The sequence below is a fragment of the Melozone crissalis genome, unplaced genomic scaffold, assembly GCF_028551555.1.
Source record: "Melozone crissalis strain CALT ecotype California unplaced genomic scaffold, PUWL_Pcris_2 ptg000106l_1, whole genome shotgun sequence".
In the NCBI taxonomy this organism is placed as follows: domain Eukaryota; kingdom Metazoa; phylum Chordata; class Aves; order Passeriformes; family Passerellidae; genus Melozone; species Melozone crissalis.
In genome coordinates, this window is record NW_026535883.1 from 3,713,819 (window position 1) to 3,729,874 (window position 16,056).

Below are 16,056 nucleotides of genomic sequence, written 5' to 3' on the forward strand. Positions count from 1 at the left end.
CTTTCAATAGAGGATATGGGTTTTATTTACTCAAGTCATCTCTGAATGTTTTACAAATCAGAAGTAAAATACTAACAGCTCCATCACTAACACCTGTTCTTCTTCCCTCCATCACCCTTACTTACACATTCTAAGACATCAGCTAAAAGATGAATACACAATGCAGATGCTGCCAGATAGTTTGACTGAGTACTCACATCATACTCTGCAATTCAAGTGTAAAGCTTGTTGATCTTCTTCCACTGCTTGAAGAGGCAACTGCCGACATGGGGCTGGCCACGGTGCTGCTCATCTGGGTAAACAAAGAAATAACAGCACTTACAATACTTGTATTTCATTTCCAAGAGAGCACACATCCAAGAGATGTATGCGTCACACTAGGTATTTGAAAGGAAGAAAAGATACTTGGAGTAACATGGAAGGCAAAGGGTCCGCATGCAAAAAAAGAAGCTGATATGAGGCAACAGAAAGCTTGAGTTGATGTTTACTGTAACCAAAGTATTGGAAACATACTATTTCTAAAATAACAATTTAGAAGTATCCTAAAAAGTACCAATGTTTAAAAGCATTAAAATAAAAACACCACTTCTCTGGAATAGATGGTATTCCCAGACACCAGAATCTCTGTTGCCCAATCATCCTCTTACATTCCTGCATATCCTAACCACCAGTAAATCATAGCCACACCATCTCCAACAAGGCCAAAGTGATTCTCACAAAAAGCCAGCTAAAACTTTATGAGCACAGAGATCAGAAATTTCCATTATCAAACACCTCCCTCACACACACAAATTCTTAAAACAGAAATGCATTAGAAAGAGTGAGACCCAACCACCATCAAAATACTCACAGCACTGAAGGTACTATTTTTACAAAAAGTATTTTACAGCTTTTCTATATAAATATCTCATTCAAGAACTCCAAAGCAAATCCAGGACAATTTTCCTTATATTCTATGAAGTAATTAATAAATCTACATTTTCCTCTTTAACAAAATGCAAGTCAAATTGTAGTAGCGTGCGGCTACAGGGTCTCTGCATCAAATGGCTTTGAGCTATTTAATTTGAAAAAATAATTTCATTTACTAAAGGACTGACTAAGCAAAATTTTATTATGGAAAACTCCATTAATATGGACAAGGGAGTCTCATTTTTCCCTTAAAAAATTAATACAAAATTGTATATTGTGCAAGTCCCCTGATAAACAAGATTTATTCTCACTATATCTGTTAGTCTTCCAGTTTGCTACACACTAGTTACAATTGAGTTGCACTGCTCATTTCCTGCACTATTAGTAGTAGCGACCATAAAAACTTTATGCTGCTATAGCTTGCTGTTCTGTAAGAGAGTCTATCTCTCTCCATTTCAAATTTCAAAGGATAAGATTGTTTTCTAGAATAGAAATCCACTCTACCACTTCCCAGGGCAGTCGGTTCCAATGTTTGACCACCCTTTCTGTGAAGAAGCTTTTCCCAATATCTGAACCTCCCTTGGCACAATTTGAGGCTGTTTCCTCTCCTACGGCTTTGTACACAAGAGAAAAGCAGAACCCCACCTGACTGTCCCCTCCTGTCAGGAGCTGTGCAGAGCCACAAGGTCCCCCCGAGCCTCCTTTTCTCCAGGCTGAGCCCCTTCCCAGCTCCCTCAGCTGCTCCTCCTCAGACCTGTGCTCCAGAGCCTTCCCCAGCTCTGTTGCCTTCCCTGCACACGCTCCAGCCCCTCAATGTCCTTCCTGGACTGAGGGGCCAGAACTGGGCCCGGCCCTGGAGGTGACCTGAGCAGTGCCCAGCGCAGGGGACAGTCACTGCCCCGGCCCTGCTGCCACTGCACTGCTGGTACAGCCCAGGGGCCTTTGGCTTTCTTGGCCACCTGGGCACAGCTGGCTCAGGTTCAGCTGCTCTTGACCAGCACACCCAGGTCCTTTCAAAACTGAACAGCTTTTCAGCCACCCTGCATGCAGCACTGCACCAGGTTATTGTTACTTAATACAGCATCCAGCACTTGAACTTGTTGAACCTCATAAAGCTGGCCTTGGTCAATTAACCCAGCCCTTCCAGATCCCTTTGTACAGCCTCCCTACCCCACCCAGCTTGGTGTCATAAGTTTAATTTTTTTATTAATGCTTTCATTTAGATTATCAGACTTCAGTTCATCTTCAGGCAGATTCTAATTTAGGTCCCCCATCCTGCAAGCACTTACGCACATGTGTAACTTGAATCACAAGTTTACTCCCACTCAAATCTGATTTTAATCACCTGAGTAGTTACACACAAGGCTAAACTGTTGTCAGGATCCTGCCATAATCAGCAGTTACCAGTCATCTAACCTAAACAGTCAGTAAATTAGTGAATTTAAAAAATAAAAAACAAGTAAAAACCCTCTTTAACAAAGAAAGGTGCCAGTATTTATAGAAAAGTTCCATATATCCATGGAAGAGAGTTAAGATGAAGCTGTCTCTGTACCCACCATAGCAGAAACAGCCTAAAGATTTAGAAATTTATATGTATTTGATTGACCATCACTTCATTGGGAGCAATTAGGATTAATTAGCAATTAGTAGCTATATTTTTATATTCAATACCACAGTACCAATACTGTGGTATTGAATATAAATAGAGAACAGTGTATTCATTAAAAAGTGAATAATATTCAAAGATTTAAGGAGGGTTTTTTTTTTTAATTTAGAGCTTTTTAAAACTAATTACATCACTTGAAGCATATAACTATTTTCTTTGAACATCCATGAGAGATTGTGCTTTATCTATGAGGTTCTGTTCTGCTAATTTATGAAACATTCTCCCAAAATTCCCAAAAACCATGGGGCCCAATTCCACAGCTGCCTCCTCACAGCATACGACCTGTGATTTGTGCATGTCCTATTCTAGAGCAAATCCTTTCTTAGCTTCCTGCCTTCCAAGTGGACAAGAACAGTTCAATTAAAAAAATTTGAAGACTTTACATCTCAGTGGCTTGAAAGCTTATCAGCTACTGCTTCACTACAAACTTGAGTCCTCCTACTGCAACCAAACAATTTAACTTTCAAATCAAGCAGGTGTACAGCATTTTCTTGACATAAAAAACCAACAGCTTGTCAGGCTTCATCAGACCCTTTACAATAATTACTTCCACAGCCCACATTTTGTTTGATGGTTTAGATAATTAACTTCTTTACACATCAAAGCCCCATCCTCCATATGTTCTATTTCCTTTCTTCCGGACATTAAAAAAAAAAAAAAAAAAAAAAAAAAAAAAAAAAAAAGATAATTCAAAAGCAGAAGCACTCTCAAATAAATTTTCTTCAGTAAGTACAGCTATCATGAAACTGAAAAGCCTACCGTGATTTTCAATGGGTCGATATACTGTATTTGTTTTAGCTCCAAACTGAAATGCAGCTGTTTGCCATATTCTATAAAATAAATTCAGATGTTCAGATTAAGTCACAGATTATTTCAATGTGCTGCATTTTAATCATGAACTCTAGCAAGAAGATAACTTCTGATTAACACTATTTGGACTGGTAATTTTGAGTTCCTATGCAAGTAGGCTCAGCTTTTATAAATGCTTTTCTCCTAAGTAAAACATTGCAACCAAATGCATAGTAAAATACACACATTCAAAGGTGTATATATAAACACTAACATAAATGTTTAAAAGCATCTACTGTAATCTCTATGTCTTTTACATTGAAGAGTCATAACAGAAAACATTTGTTCCATATGAATCAGCAGAACATAAGCTATCAGTTGAGGGAAACAAATGTTAAGTCATTTCTCATCAGGTTTAGGCCCATCCCTCTCACCACAGTAAGATACCTGGGTAGATTTCTGTTTCATAACCCTCCTTCATATTCATATCCACTCTAAAATCACCAAGCAATATTAATTTACACTAACTTCCTACAATCAATAAGTGATCTGTATAACCTATGTATTCATTCAAGACCCAGCTCAGAGACATAAAAATTGGAATTCCAGTGCTCCTAAAAGATGATGTAAGGGTTATACATTTAGGCAATATCCTATATTAACATGTAAATGCATATATAAAAAAACCCTGCCTTGCACAGGGACATCTTTTTTCACATTGCTGAGGGCCCCATCCAAGCTGGCCTTGGACACTTGCAGAGACAGGGCTGACACCACTCCTCTGTTCCAGTGCCTCACTGTCCTCACAACAAAGGACTTCTCTTTGTCTGATCTTAACCTCCCTGTGGCAGCTTCAAGCCATTCCCCCTGGTGCCATCACTGCACACCCTCTCCAGCTCTCTTGGAGCCCCTTTAGGTACTGGAAGGTGCTGTGAGGTCTCCCCTTCTCCAGGCTGAACAGCAGAGACTCAGTCAAGGCTTTTGAGACGCTGCTCAGACACCTCCACCAATCCCCACTGCTGAAACGTCACCGAAGATCGAGGAGAAAGATGCACCCAGACAGTCACCACAGGACAGTCCTCTAACAGACAGACTGACAGCTGATCTAAACTGATCTAAATGCACTCAGGAAGAGCAAAAGTTAATAGTAATACAGTTTTCACTTCATCATAGGGAAAAAAAAAAATCTAAATTTGCACTGGGTCAGTTTAAAACAAATATGAATTTGTGGATTCTCTCTGATGTCTGTTTATAGGCTAAAGAAGGTGTAGGATTACAACAGAATAGCAGCATCTCTGCAAAAATTTTTACATTAAATAACACAGAGTAGAAGTTACCATTACAATGATTTAATTCATCAAGCATATATCTAACATGGTTATCACATCAGTCTTTTCTTTTCATAAATACATTTCCATATAACCCAAAACCATGCAAAAATTTAAAGACTGACAAATTTTCATTTCTATAAACTCAAACAAAACAGGAAGAAAAACCAATATAACTATGAATTAACACAAAATCAAAATTAATGCTTTTGTTTCCACACCCTTTACTTCAGAGTAATTAGATTAACTAGTCTGTTACCACTGAGTATTTCATGGCCTCACCAGCTGACAAGAGGGTATAGGATAAGAGTGTTCTAGGACTGGAGATGTAAGAACTTAATTAACTACAGGAAATACAGATTTTTGTTACTGCTCTTCTTTTAAAAAACAAAAACACACCAAAACCCTGCTGAACACATGCAACACTGGCTGAGTGTATGCTCAAAACTCTTATAAAAAATAAGAGAAAGTTAAAAAACACCCAATACCCCATAACTAAATGCAAGAGCACATATACTTTGTTTTGCTTGTCACCCACTCTCCCAGCAGCACAAATTAACTGAAAATTAAAACACAAAGTGTGAAGTCCTTAAGTACTCCTGAGCTGTTCAAGCAGGCTGGAACTAGAAACGCTCTAAAGGGTCTCAGATAAGTACAGTGCACGTGTGATCTAGGATTAACAAAATAATGACTGATAGTATACAATGAAATTACTTTATCATCCTCTAACCTGTTCAGGTCAAAACTACCAGCTTTATGGGCAACAAATAAGAAATGTTTTTGCTTACAGGAAATAGGATGAATAACTTTGATATTCTCTAAGAACAGCATCTTAAAAAGCCAAGCAGATAAAGACACAAACTTCCAGGGAACAGCCAGACCAAATACAGAATTAGAAACAACCTGTGGGCAGGCAGAGACACATCTGCACCAGGTCTGCACACAAGAATATTGTTCAAAGCTCGGGCTGCAATCTCAGCTTTCTTTCATTTTTAATTAATTAACAAAGTACCACAAAGCAGAATGCATGCACTGATTCATTCTAAGGATAACACATTACATCTGCTCCTGCTGCTTCCATTTATTACTTGATAGACCAGATTCTTAGGGTAGTTGTATTTTAAACTGAATACCAGAAAGAAAAATTCATCTTATAGCTGTCAATGCACAGCCCAGCTTTCACCACCCAGACAAATAAGCATCTCATCTTTAACCATGACACCCTCTTGGAACAGAACATGCTTGGAAAGCCCACACGAATACAAGGAATACAAGTGAACATCATTTCCCCTGGCCATTTAAAAGGTAATTAAGTCATTGATTCCCATGTAGATGTTAGAGAAGAAACATGCATGGCTGATAGCAACAGGTAAAACAAATCTTGTAATGCATGTAGGTGTAGATTTTCATCCAAAGAATAACACATATCCTGATGATTTTGTCTTTGAAACTGTCCTGTTCAACATCCCTGAAGATAAAACAATCCTTCCTGGTGTCCTTGTGCATTACTTTTACTGAAGACCTTACACAAAAGCAGTAAATAAGCACAACTTTCTCATTGACTCAGCAAGGAAAGAAAAGTCACTAAAACAACCTCAGATTAAAATAAAACCTTCTGACTCCACTGTGTGCAACAACTGCTGTGCTTTACTCAAAATGACTCTGCATGTCCTCATACTTGAAGCTATTATTTGTCCATCCCCATGTTAGACATGACAATTACTTAAAGCTTCTTCTGAACCAGACCACAGAATGGTCTGGACTGCTGAAAGAATACTAATACACAGATGTGACTGTTTTATTTGAGACTGGGAAATACAGAGAAGCATTTTACATGAGAGCTCTGCCTTCCCATCTGGAGGTGTTTACAAACACTTCCCAGAATTTCCAACTCCAGTCTCATCAGAGCTCTGTCCTTTTCCAGAAGTGATACATTTGTTTTTAACGAGGAGGCAGGCAAAATGAATCAAATACATACACCCACCTCCCTCTGAACTGAATGTGCACACTTTTTTGCAGAGCTTTGTGCCACACTGGCAGTTAATAGCACTGCAAATTAAGCACAAATGACTTTTCCTTCCTTCCTAAAAATGATTTAAGAAAAGAGCGTAAAGATTAAACAATCTGAAACTAACAGCCAAGGTCTCACAGCTTCCAGAATCTGACTCCTATAACCCTGCATTTATTTCAACTTACAGTTGTTTTTTCTTAATACACTGGTATTACACACATTCAATATGAATTATTTAATAATTGTATAGAGATGCATGACCTCCCCATGGGACCCACTGGTGATTTTCAGTGAAGCAAACCCAAGGTGTGCTCACAGGTCTGGTGATAATAAAAAGCTTCCAGCTAATCAAGGACTTGCATACTTGATTTCAGCATGTAAGGATGAACAAGGCCCAATTATGACTTGCTCAGTATTTTGCTTTTTCTGACGAGTAAAGCATTCCTGTATTAATATGCAGAGGTCAGGTTAGCCCCATCAATATGTTTCACTGCTCTTTGGCCAGCAAGCAACTCCTTTAGTGTGCATGGGTCCCCATCTGTCTTTAGTTCCATTTAAAGTAAATTAAAATTTAAGGGTTTACTAACAGAGGTGGATTTTCTGTGAAGCATAACCAAGTTTCCATTACCTTTAAACTGTATTTTCCTTGGTATAACTTTCTGTCTAAACCTTCACCTCCTTTTAAAATGGCATCTTCCCAACCTATCACACTGATTACATCAACCCTTCTCCTCTCATATCACCCTGAGCTGTGTTTGATTCCCCATGTGATATACAATTAAAATAATTTCATAATGTAGGTCCACCCTGACCTTAATTGAATATTCCTGCATATCAGGAATATGATCAAGCTATGGCATTAACATATGTATCTAAAATTCCTTATCAAGAATGAGCAGCCAAATCTATAGCTAATATTATAAAAAAAATTCCAGTTCTTGTTGTGGGGCTGTTCTTGTTGCAGAAATCAGTGCTTGCCACTATAAGTATAAATTCTCTGGCGGAGAATTTCATCTATTCAACAAATTCAATTAAAACTACAGGAAAAACAGCCATGGCTTTAATTTAAGGCCAAAGCACGAAAATCAGATCTTTAGAAGCTGGTCTAAAAACATGTCAGTAACATTCAGGCCACCCAATCCCTTTCACAGATCTTATAGTCACACATGATATCCAGTAAGTTCCTGCTAAAATGCATTCTTGTTTAATCAAAAATAAACATTAAGCCCAGTACTGAGGTATACCTGGGAGAAATCAGAAGAATTATCAATAGAGCTTTTCATTGTTAAGTGCTTTTAAAAATCATATGCTTGAGTGACATTTCAAGTAAAAAAGCCTTCATTTCAGCAAAAGTCTATTGGAAATCACATCTTCCAAGCTCTTGGCCCCTTTTATCCATTACTGCTACTTCTGTGATGGCTTCAGGAGCTGTGTGAACTAGAAACTTTGCAGCTGACTCTGTGAAAGTCTGATTGTCATCAAACAGGATACTTCAATCATATGCAAAATACAGGGCTAGAGAAAAGCCAAAGATTATTTATAAATAGAAATTTCACCTGTGACAGCTTGCAAAAGAACACTTACTACGATTACTTAAAATTAATAATGACTCCACATAGCACTAGGAATGCCAAGTACCTGAAACACAGATAGCAGATCAAATCAATGCCATTTTCAGTACCTTTGACAGACAGATTTTTTTTGATCAGCTCCAGATAAGCTTGTAACTGAGTCACCACTGCATGGTTCCATGAGAACATAGGCCTAACTAATTTCCTTTTCTTTACATGCTTGTCTATCTGCACATTTGGGTATTTCACAACTGCAACAAGAGCATTAACTCAGTTATTTTCTACGGTATAATTAGGCTGCCTGGGTTTGGCCTGCTGCCTTAGAACACCCTTGCAGTGAGTGATGACCTAGAAAGACACCTCTAGCTGGTCTCACTGCCCGGGGGCATCACGGCAGAGCAGCACCAACGACCTAAACAATGCTGCTCTGCGCTGCTGTATGTAGGCAATTCTTAAAACGCTTGTAGCCTGCTAAATTACAGTTTGCTTATGCTGACAAGCTACTAATTGACTAATCAACTCTCAAACAGTTTTGTGCTACCCAGAACTGAGCCCAGGAGAGTCATTCAGCTGGTTATGACACTCAGAGGTTCTAAAGCCACAGAATCCTGTGAAACCTTAAAAAAAAAAGTCTTCAAATCCATAGATTTAAAAATCACAAGTTAAATGCCACTAAAGGATTTCTTGTTTACTTCTCAGAGACACAACTTTGAGCTTTTTCCTCCTGCAGTTTCAGCAGATTCTGGTTAGACCTCAAGCTTTTCTTCAGAATCATCATAACTAAGAATCTCTTTATCTAACTGAAAACTAACTTTTTTAAACTTCCACAAGCAGAGATAGGCCTTTCAAAAACACTTAATTTTATCCTGTTACCGTTGGAAATGCTACTTCTGGCCATCAACATTCGCACCTACAGAGCAACAACACACAGGATAAAAAGGAACCAAACTAAAAACAAATATGATTTGTATATTAGTAACATGCAAATAGGAGCCTGTGTAAAGTCCACCAAAGTCAACAAAAGGACTGACACCGCCTTCCACACCACTTGGATCTGGCCAACAGTGAAGAAAGATATGCAAAAAGGGAGAGAGGATGGCTGCACTGCATCCTGCCAAGTAAGCACTGCTGCCTTAAGCCAAAGGGAAAGCCAGGCCTGTACCAGGAAAGAGATTGATGTGGGAGTTACATAAAACACTTCAAAAGAAAATTTTAGCAAAACACCAACACGGCTGCAAACCTTGAAGCAGATTCACTAGTAGGAAATCAAGTGTCTCATAATAAATCACTAACACTAATGCCATACAGCAAACTTGCACTGTCTGCAACATCAGGTTCCTGCTCCCATTCCACAAACACAGTAATATATATTTTGCATGTGTATGTGCTTTGCAGTCATTGACTGCAAATCATCCATTTGTGCAATTTCTAGGAACTTAGAAGAAGTTGATCAGTAAACAGGAAATATAAAAATAGTCTAAAGTAGAAAAATCACTTATAGCTAACACAGAGAAATAATCTTCTGGACTGTCACTCCTAGGCTTTTAGCATTTCCCAGTAATGAGAACATTCTGGCATATCAGGAACACCATTAAGCTATGGCAGCAATGTATGCATCCAAAATTTCTCATCAAGAATGAGCAGCCAAATGCATAGGACTCCAAATAAGGAGTATCACAGAATTCCAGTTAGGGAATCACACCTGTTCAGGCAAAATAAACAAAATCAATTTCTTCCGGGTGGAATTTACAAACTAGTCACATATCACAACATCAGAGTGGCACGAAGAAATTAACAACACCCAGCAGTACACAGTGTACTGCAGGCCAAGCTGTCACATAATTTTAAAGAGTATTTTAAAAAATTATATTTAAAAAGTCTTGGAACACCTCCTGGATTAGTTGCAAGACGACAAAGCGAACAGGACGGGCAGGGTCCAAGGTAACACTGAAGGCCACCAGCAAACGCCGCGCCCCCGGGCCCCCGCGCCCCCGCCCCGCAGGTACCGCGGGCAGGAACCGCCCCGCTAATGCTCCTGAAGGCCCCAACAACGAGCAGCCTCACTAAGTTAATTAATAGCAACACACTCTCTAATTGCGTGCTCTCTCTGGTGACTCACTCAAAGGCTCACCCCTGGGGATGGATGGATGGATGGATGGATGAGGAGGCTGAGATGTGCAGGGGAGGAAGGATGGAAGGAAGGTGGGAGCAGCTTTTGGTGCCCGGTACCCCCACCCCGTGTGCGGACAGCCGAGAGGGGAAAGCGAGGGGCAGGCACTGAACCTCGGTCCTTCCCCTCCACGCGCTGCCTGGACCGAGGCGAGAAACGAGAGGGACGGAAAAGCGGCGACGGCTTCGCGCTGTTCCCCCCGCCCGCCTCCACCGCCACGGCCGCTGAGGGAGGGAGGGGGGGTAAAATGGCGCCGCCCGCGCCGGGGAGGAGCCGGTTCCGCCACAGCGGCCGCCCCGCAGATGGAGGCGGGGGCGGCGGCGCCTCCCAGAGCGCGGGGAGGAGCCGGGGCGAGGCGGGGCTGCCGCCGCTGCCGCCGCTGCCGCCGCTTCCTCCCACCCCCGCCGCCGCCGTGTCCCTCGGCCCGCTGCTCGCCCGGGTTACTGTTGGTGCGTGTGAATATCTCAAAGGAGGGTGCCAGGAGGATGGTGCCAGGCCCTTTACAGTGGTGCCCAGCGACAGGACGAGGAGAAGTGGCTGTAAAATGAAACACAAGTTCCACCTAGATATGAGTAAGAATTTATTTACGTTGAGGGTGACAGAGCAGTGGAGCGGGCTGCCCGGGGATTTTGTGGATTGCCCCTCTCTGGAGACATTGCAAACCCAATTGAACGCGTTCGTGTGTCACCTGCTCCAGGGGCTGGATGGTCTCCATAGGTCCCTTCCAACCCTAACAATTCTGTGGTTCTCTGAATAACCAGTCAGTTAGGTTGGAAAAGACCTCTGAGACTGTCGAGTCCAGCCTATGCGCCAGTCACCACCTTGTGAGCCAGGCCATTTCCCTTAGCGCCACATCCAGTCTTCCCTTAAACATCTCCAGGGATGTGTTGCATGTGCTGCCTCATAGGCCATAACCACCTTTTCCTTCCCCTTTAGCCCCAGGCATTGCTGGAGGGCAGCAGGAAGGGGCTTCAGGGCTGGTATGAGTCCAAAAAGCCAGGGGATTTTTGGGAGAGACGGCTGTGGGCATACACAGGTGTCTGGTCTCAGCACAGGTGCCAGCACACCCTCATCTCAGCAGCCACATCCTTGTACAGGTGTTCAAAAATAGCAGCGCAAACAACAGTGACCTGTGCTCATCTTTACCCTTGGAAACACCAATGGATCCTGCTATAGCAATACCCAGTTGTACTATTTTAGCCATGGCATTAATAGATCAAAGCTGAGCCAGGGAGATTTAGGCTGGACATTAGGAAGCATCCCTTTATTGAGAGAGTGGTCAGACACTGGAACAGGCTTATGGAGACGTGGTTGATGGTCTGCTTCTCTCAGTGTATAAGAGGCATTGGGACAATATCATTAACTTTGGGTCAGTCCTGACATGGTCAGGCAATTGGACTGGATGATTGTTGTAGGTTCCTTCCAGCTGAAATATTCTGTTCTTTGCTGCGCTGATTCAGTGCATTGGTGTGATTACATACCCATGTTTTCCTCTTGATTCCTGGCAAAGGTGGCTTTCCTCTTCCTATATCTTGCCAGCTTAACAGGTTGATGGGGAAGGGCATGACTAGGTGAGCTGGAGCATTAAACCACCTTTCCTTTCTTCCTTTCGACCTTTTCTTCCTTGGACACCTCCTAATCGTAGGTTTCTGTGAGTTTAGTTTGGTCATTCTGCTCGTCACATGCAGGTTTGTTGGGAGACAGGCTGATGCGTGCCATGGTATAAAGCAGAACTAATAAATGAGACCAACAGAGGTAAATGGAGTAATTATTATTGCTTTGGAAAAAAATCTTACTTTTCTCAAAAGTTTGTGGGGTATTTAACTTCAAAAGTTAGGCTCTTTTACTTTGCCCTCCTTAGTCCTTTTTTATTTCAAATTCCTGCCTGCACACCAAGCAGTATTCATATCATTTTACTAGGACGCATTCTAAGAAACTGACAACTCAGAGACTTTGTAATTTTATGTAAATATCACCATTTTACTTCTTTGGGGGTCTGGATAAGAAAGGGAGGAAGAAGAAAGCTCTGGCAACCACTGCAGTGATCTTAACACTCTAGGGACAATCTGAATTCCAGTTTAGTAGAAAGTAATCTTATTTTCTTTTTCCCTTAGCTGACTTCTGCTGCCCTTACTTTTTTTTTTTTTTTTTTTTGGCTACCACTCACTCCCCGTCCTTCTTGCTACTTCATATAAACATTCTGTCAGTCCCCTGTGTGTTGCTTCCTCCCTGTTCCCACCTCCCACATCAGCCTCAGAAAGACGAGGTGATTCTGCAACTCGCTGCTGAGTGCTGCCAGCCCCTCTCCCTCCTGCTGCTGCTGCTTACCATTTTGGAAGCAAAGCTGATACCAGCCTGAGCACTGACAGCAACAGGGCAAAACACCAAGATATTATCCTGGAGAATGAGAGGCCTCACTCTGCTGATTCTTGCCTGCACAGCAAAGTTTTAAGTTGTTGCTGTGAGGAGGATGGCCTGAACAGTTCCTGTTATACATTTTAAAATATCTGGGCAACCCCAGCCAAAGTGGGATTATCAATAAGCATTTTCCTGGCAAAAAGGAGAATCAAAACATTCTGTCAGGTTATGAAAAGTACTGCAGAAAAACTCAAGGCAACTCGAGTTTGTAGCCAAATTCTGTGATTTGTCAGAACCTTACATTAAACGTAGGGAAGCAAGGCAACATATTACTGACATTTCTATGCATATGTTTACATATCTCAAAATTGATAAGACAGAATAATATAAGAACATAATAAAAACAGAGAAATTACTATGCCAGTTCCATATGGTAATTTTAATACCAGAATTTCTGGGATAATATGGTTGAGCATGTCCAGTGTGAGCTGCATAACTTCCAGGAGCTTGGATAGAGGCAGTGTGACTTGGTGAGGTGCCTGAAAAAGCACTGACAGAAACATTTCCTGACAAATTGTGTTGCTGTGCAGAACCCTTTCGCCTGCACAGCAGGTTACCTGTTCATGAGGGACTGAAGCTCCTGCCCAATGGTGAGCTGGGCTGATGAGAGAACATTCCCCCTGTTGCCACTTCTATAGGTAATAACTTCTGGCAGAATAATTGAACAAGACAGATACCTACTGGCTACAAAAAGTCAATACAAGAAAATCTGCTGTAAGAGAAGAGGAAAGAGCACTGAGGTGTCCCTTCTAGTACTGTGCCTTTGTCTACATGGTAAAAGTGCAGAGGCTCTTCTCTGCTTAAGTCTGAATTCCTACAATACTTGTAAAGAGGGGGGGAAAAAAATGATGAAGTTTTTGTTATGTATTATACAGAACTGAAAAAGGTCACATACAAAATTGTTTCCCCCTTCTCAGGTCACCTTTCAGATCATGAGGTCATTATGAACTGTCTCAGCACTTTCACAAACTGGAGTCTGCTCAAACCATAATGCTTGCAAAGTTTCACTTTGAATAGGCCTGATTTTCTCTGTCATTTGTTTTCACTTTTTATTTCTCTGCAGAACATAAAAAGTCAGAAAAAGGTTTTATTTTCCCCCTACATAGCATATAATTTACATCAATCATCCCAGGAGGTCAGTACCACTGGGGTGTCATTTAAATACAATGAATATAAAGTAATGAAGCTCTTGCTGGAGTGGATGGCCACAATTCTCAGGGAGAGAGAGAGTTTCCAAAGCATGTGGAGAAAACACAACGGGAGACCGAGTGAATTCATCACACCACAAAAATGTCTCCATCCTGTCGACAAAGTCATTAAAGGAAAATGAACCATTGTTACTCTAGACGCTTGCATTCCTTCAGCATAATAACCTCAGTATAGAAGCATTGGGGCAAAGAGAATTTGCACACACAGGAGAAAAAAAAATTCAATCTATGTAAAAAAAAAAAAAAAAAATTCCAGATTATGTAATGAAAGAAATCCTCCATGCTCCAAAGAGGAGACGGAGCCTCTGCAGAAGCCACAGCTAATAAGGAACCTTATGCAGTGGTACAGGGCGGTTTCTTTTCCTCCTGCCAACAAGTCAAAGTAAATGCCAACCCGGACAATTTTTTTTTTCAGATAACCCACAAATTATGTTCTCCTTCAATTACACGAATGTTTCTACCCTTTGCTGATCCATAGCCATCCTGGTTTTTAAGATCCCTTGTTGAGATTTCTCCAGTACCATTTCCCTTTTCATATTCATTTACTTCCAATTTTTTTTTCAGTTGCCACTAAAGCAATTTGTGCAGAATGCAGGGATTAAAAAAGTTTACCATGTTCATTTTTATTTTCTTTTTTGGCAAAGGATGTCCAAATAAGAGAAATTGTCACATGTCTACTGTAAATCATAGCATATACCAGTTTATTAAAATAGATTGTACTTCTGAGGATCCCCCTCAAGGAAATACCAGTTTAAAGCCAACCACCGTGCAACCCTGGTCAGAAAAGGTAGCCTTAGAGAGCTGCAGCAGAAATCCCTCCTTTATTGTAAATTATTCCATGGTGTGGCAAAGACTTCTTTACCATACTAATTAAAGAAGAAATATGCTAATTAAATTATTACTGTTAATGTCAAAACCATATAGCAATGTAATGGATAGATTACTTTTTTTTCTTTAAAATACAAAAGAGCTGCCTTGATTTAAGCAAATACTGAAAGGGAAATCTGTTATTTATTTTTAGTAACTGCATGGAGCAGGGAGCCTACTAAAAAGGGAGCAACTTACTGAGGAAACACATGCCAGAAAAGACCAACTCATACCTGTTAATTACAACAAATAGGCTTGCAGACAACAGCAAGAATGCTATTTATCCATCATTTACAGCCACTGAAGCACAGGGAAAGGAATTGGTTTGCTGGCAAATATCCCAATTAATTGGGTGTGCTATTTATTAGGGTGCTGATTAAAGTGTACTCTGCAATATAATAGTTGAGTATAAAGTTGCCAACTCTTGTTCACTCCTGGCTCATGGGGATGAAAGCAGGAGAGTAGACTAGCACAATACGAAAATAATTATGTATTCCATGCCAAAATAGATTTGAGGCAATTCCAATGGCTGGAAGTTAAAGACCTGGAGAGACAGAATTAGGCAGCACCGTGATCTTGAGGACAGAGCTTTGTTTTGTGTAATCCAGTTGTGACCAAGATCTCCAATCTGTAGTAGCCATTTTGGACATGCATTAACACTTCTCTCAGAAGCCAGCCCCATAGCCACACCCTTAAGTAAGCAGCATATGAATTAAACATAAAACAAGATAAAAGCAGGGTTTTGTTCCCAACTGATCTGAATCAATGCACTTGAAGTAAAACTACTTGAGAGGAGCCCTTTTCCCAGCCACTGACTCCTCCAGCCTGTCCAGTCAGCTGCCCTAAGACTATGCCTTAAATAGTACTTGTTTGCTGTGCCCTTTTCAAAACCATGGCTTCCACAAATGGGGCTGGGAGTTGCCACACATAATCAAGGAAGCACATGCTAATAGTTGTATGTTATCTGAAGTAATGCTTGAGGTTTGATCTCAACCAAGATAACCACAGAGCAAACCAAAAACACGATTTGTAGCAGCGAAGAATTTCTGGCTCCTGCATCACTTTTAACTCACCTTCTTAATACTGAGGCAAGACCTGGGTAGAAGGCCCAACTGGCCA

General features: G+C 41.0%; 2 protein-coding genes across 3 annotated transcripts in view; one reads left to right on the top strand and one right to left on the bottom strand.

The window, feature by feature from the left end:
- Positions 1 to 10,656, bottom strand: part of SUPT3H (SPT3 homolog, SAGA and STAGA complex component) — a 252,426-nt gene extending 241,770 nt beyond the window's left edge. The window contains exons 1-2 of one of the 2 annotated variants that reach the window (XM_054291782.1): positions 10,558 to 10,656; positions 198 to 292 (exon numbers count right to left, since the gene is read on the bottom strand). In XM_054291782.1, the coding sequence (XP_054147757.1) occupies positions 198 to 292 (95 nt within the window). In that variant the 5' untranslated portion in view covers positions 10,558 to 10,656. Of the gene's footprint in view, positions 1 to 197; positions 293 to 10,557 lie in introns of those variants that run through there. The other variant, XM_054291783.1, reaches the window with a different exon arrangement.
- The window catches only part of RUNX2 (RUNX family transcription factor 2), a 147,334-nt gene that overhangs the window by 28,738 nt on the left and 102,540 nt on the right, over positions 1 to 16,056 (top strand). The window lies entirely within an intron of this gene.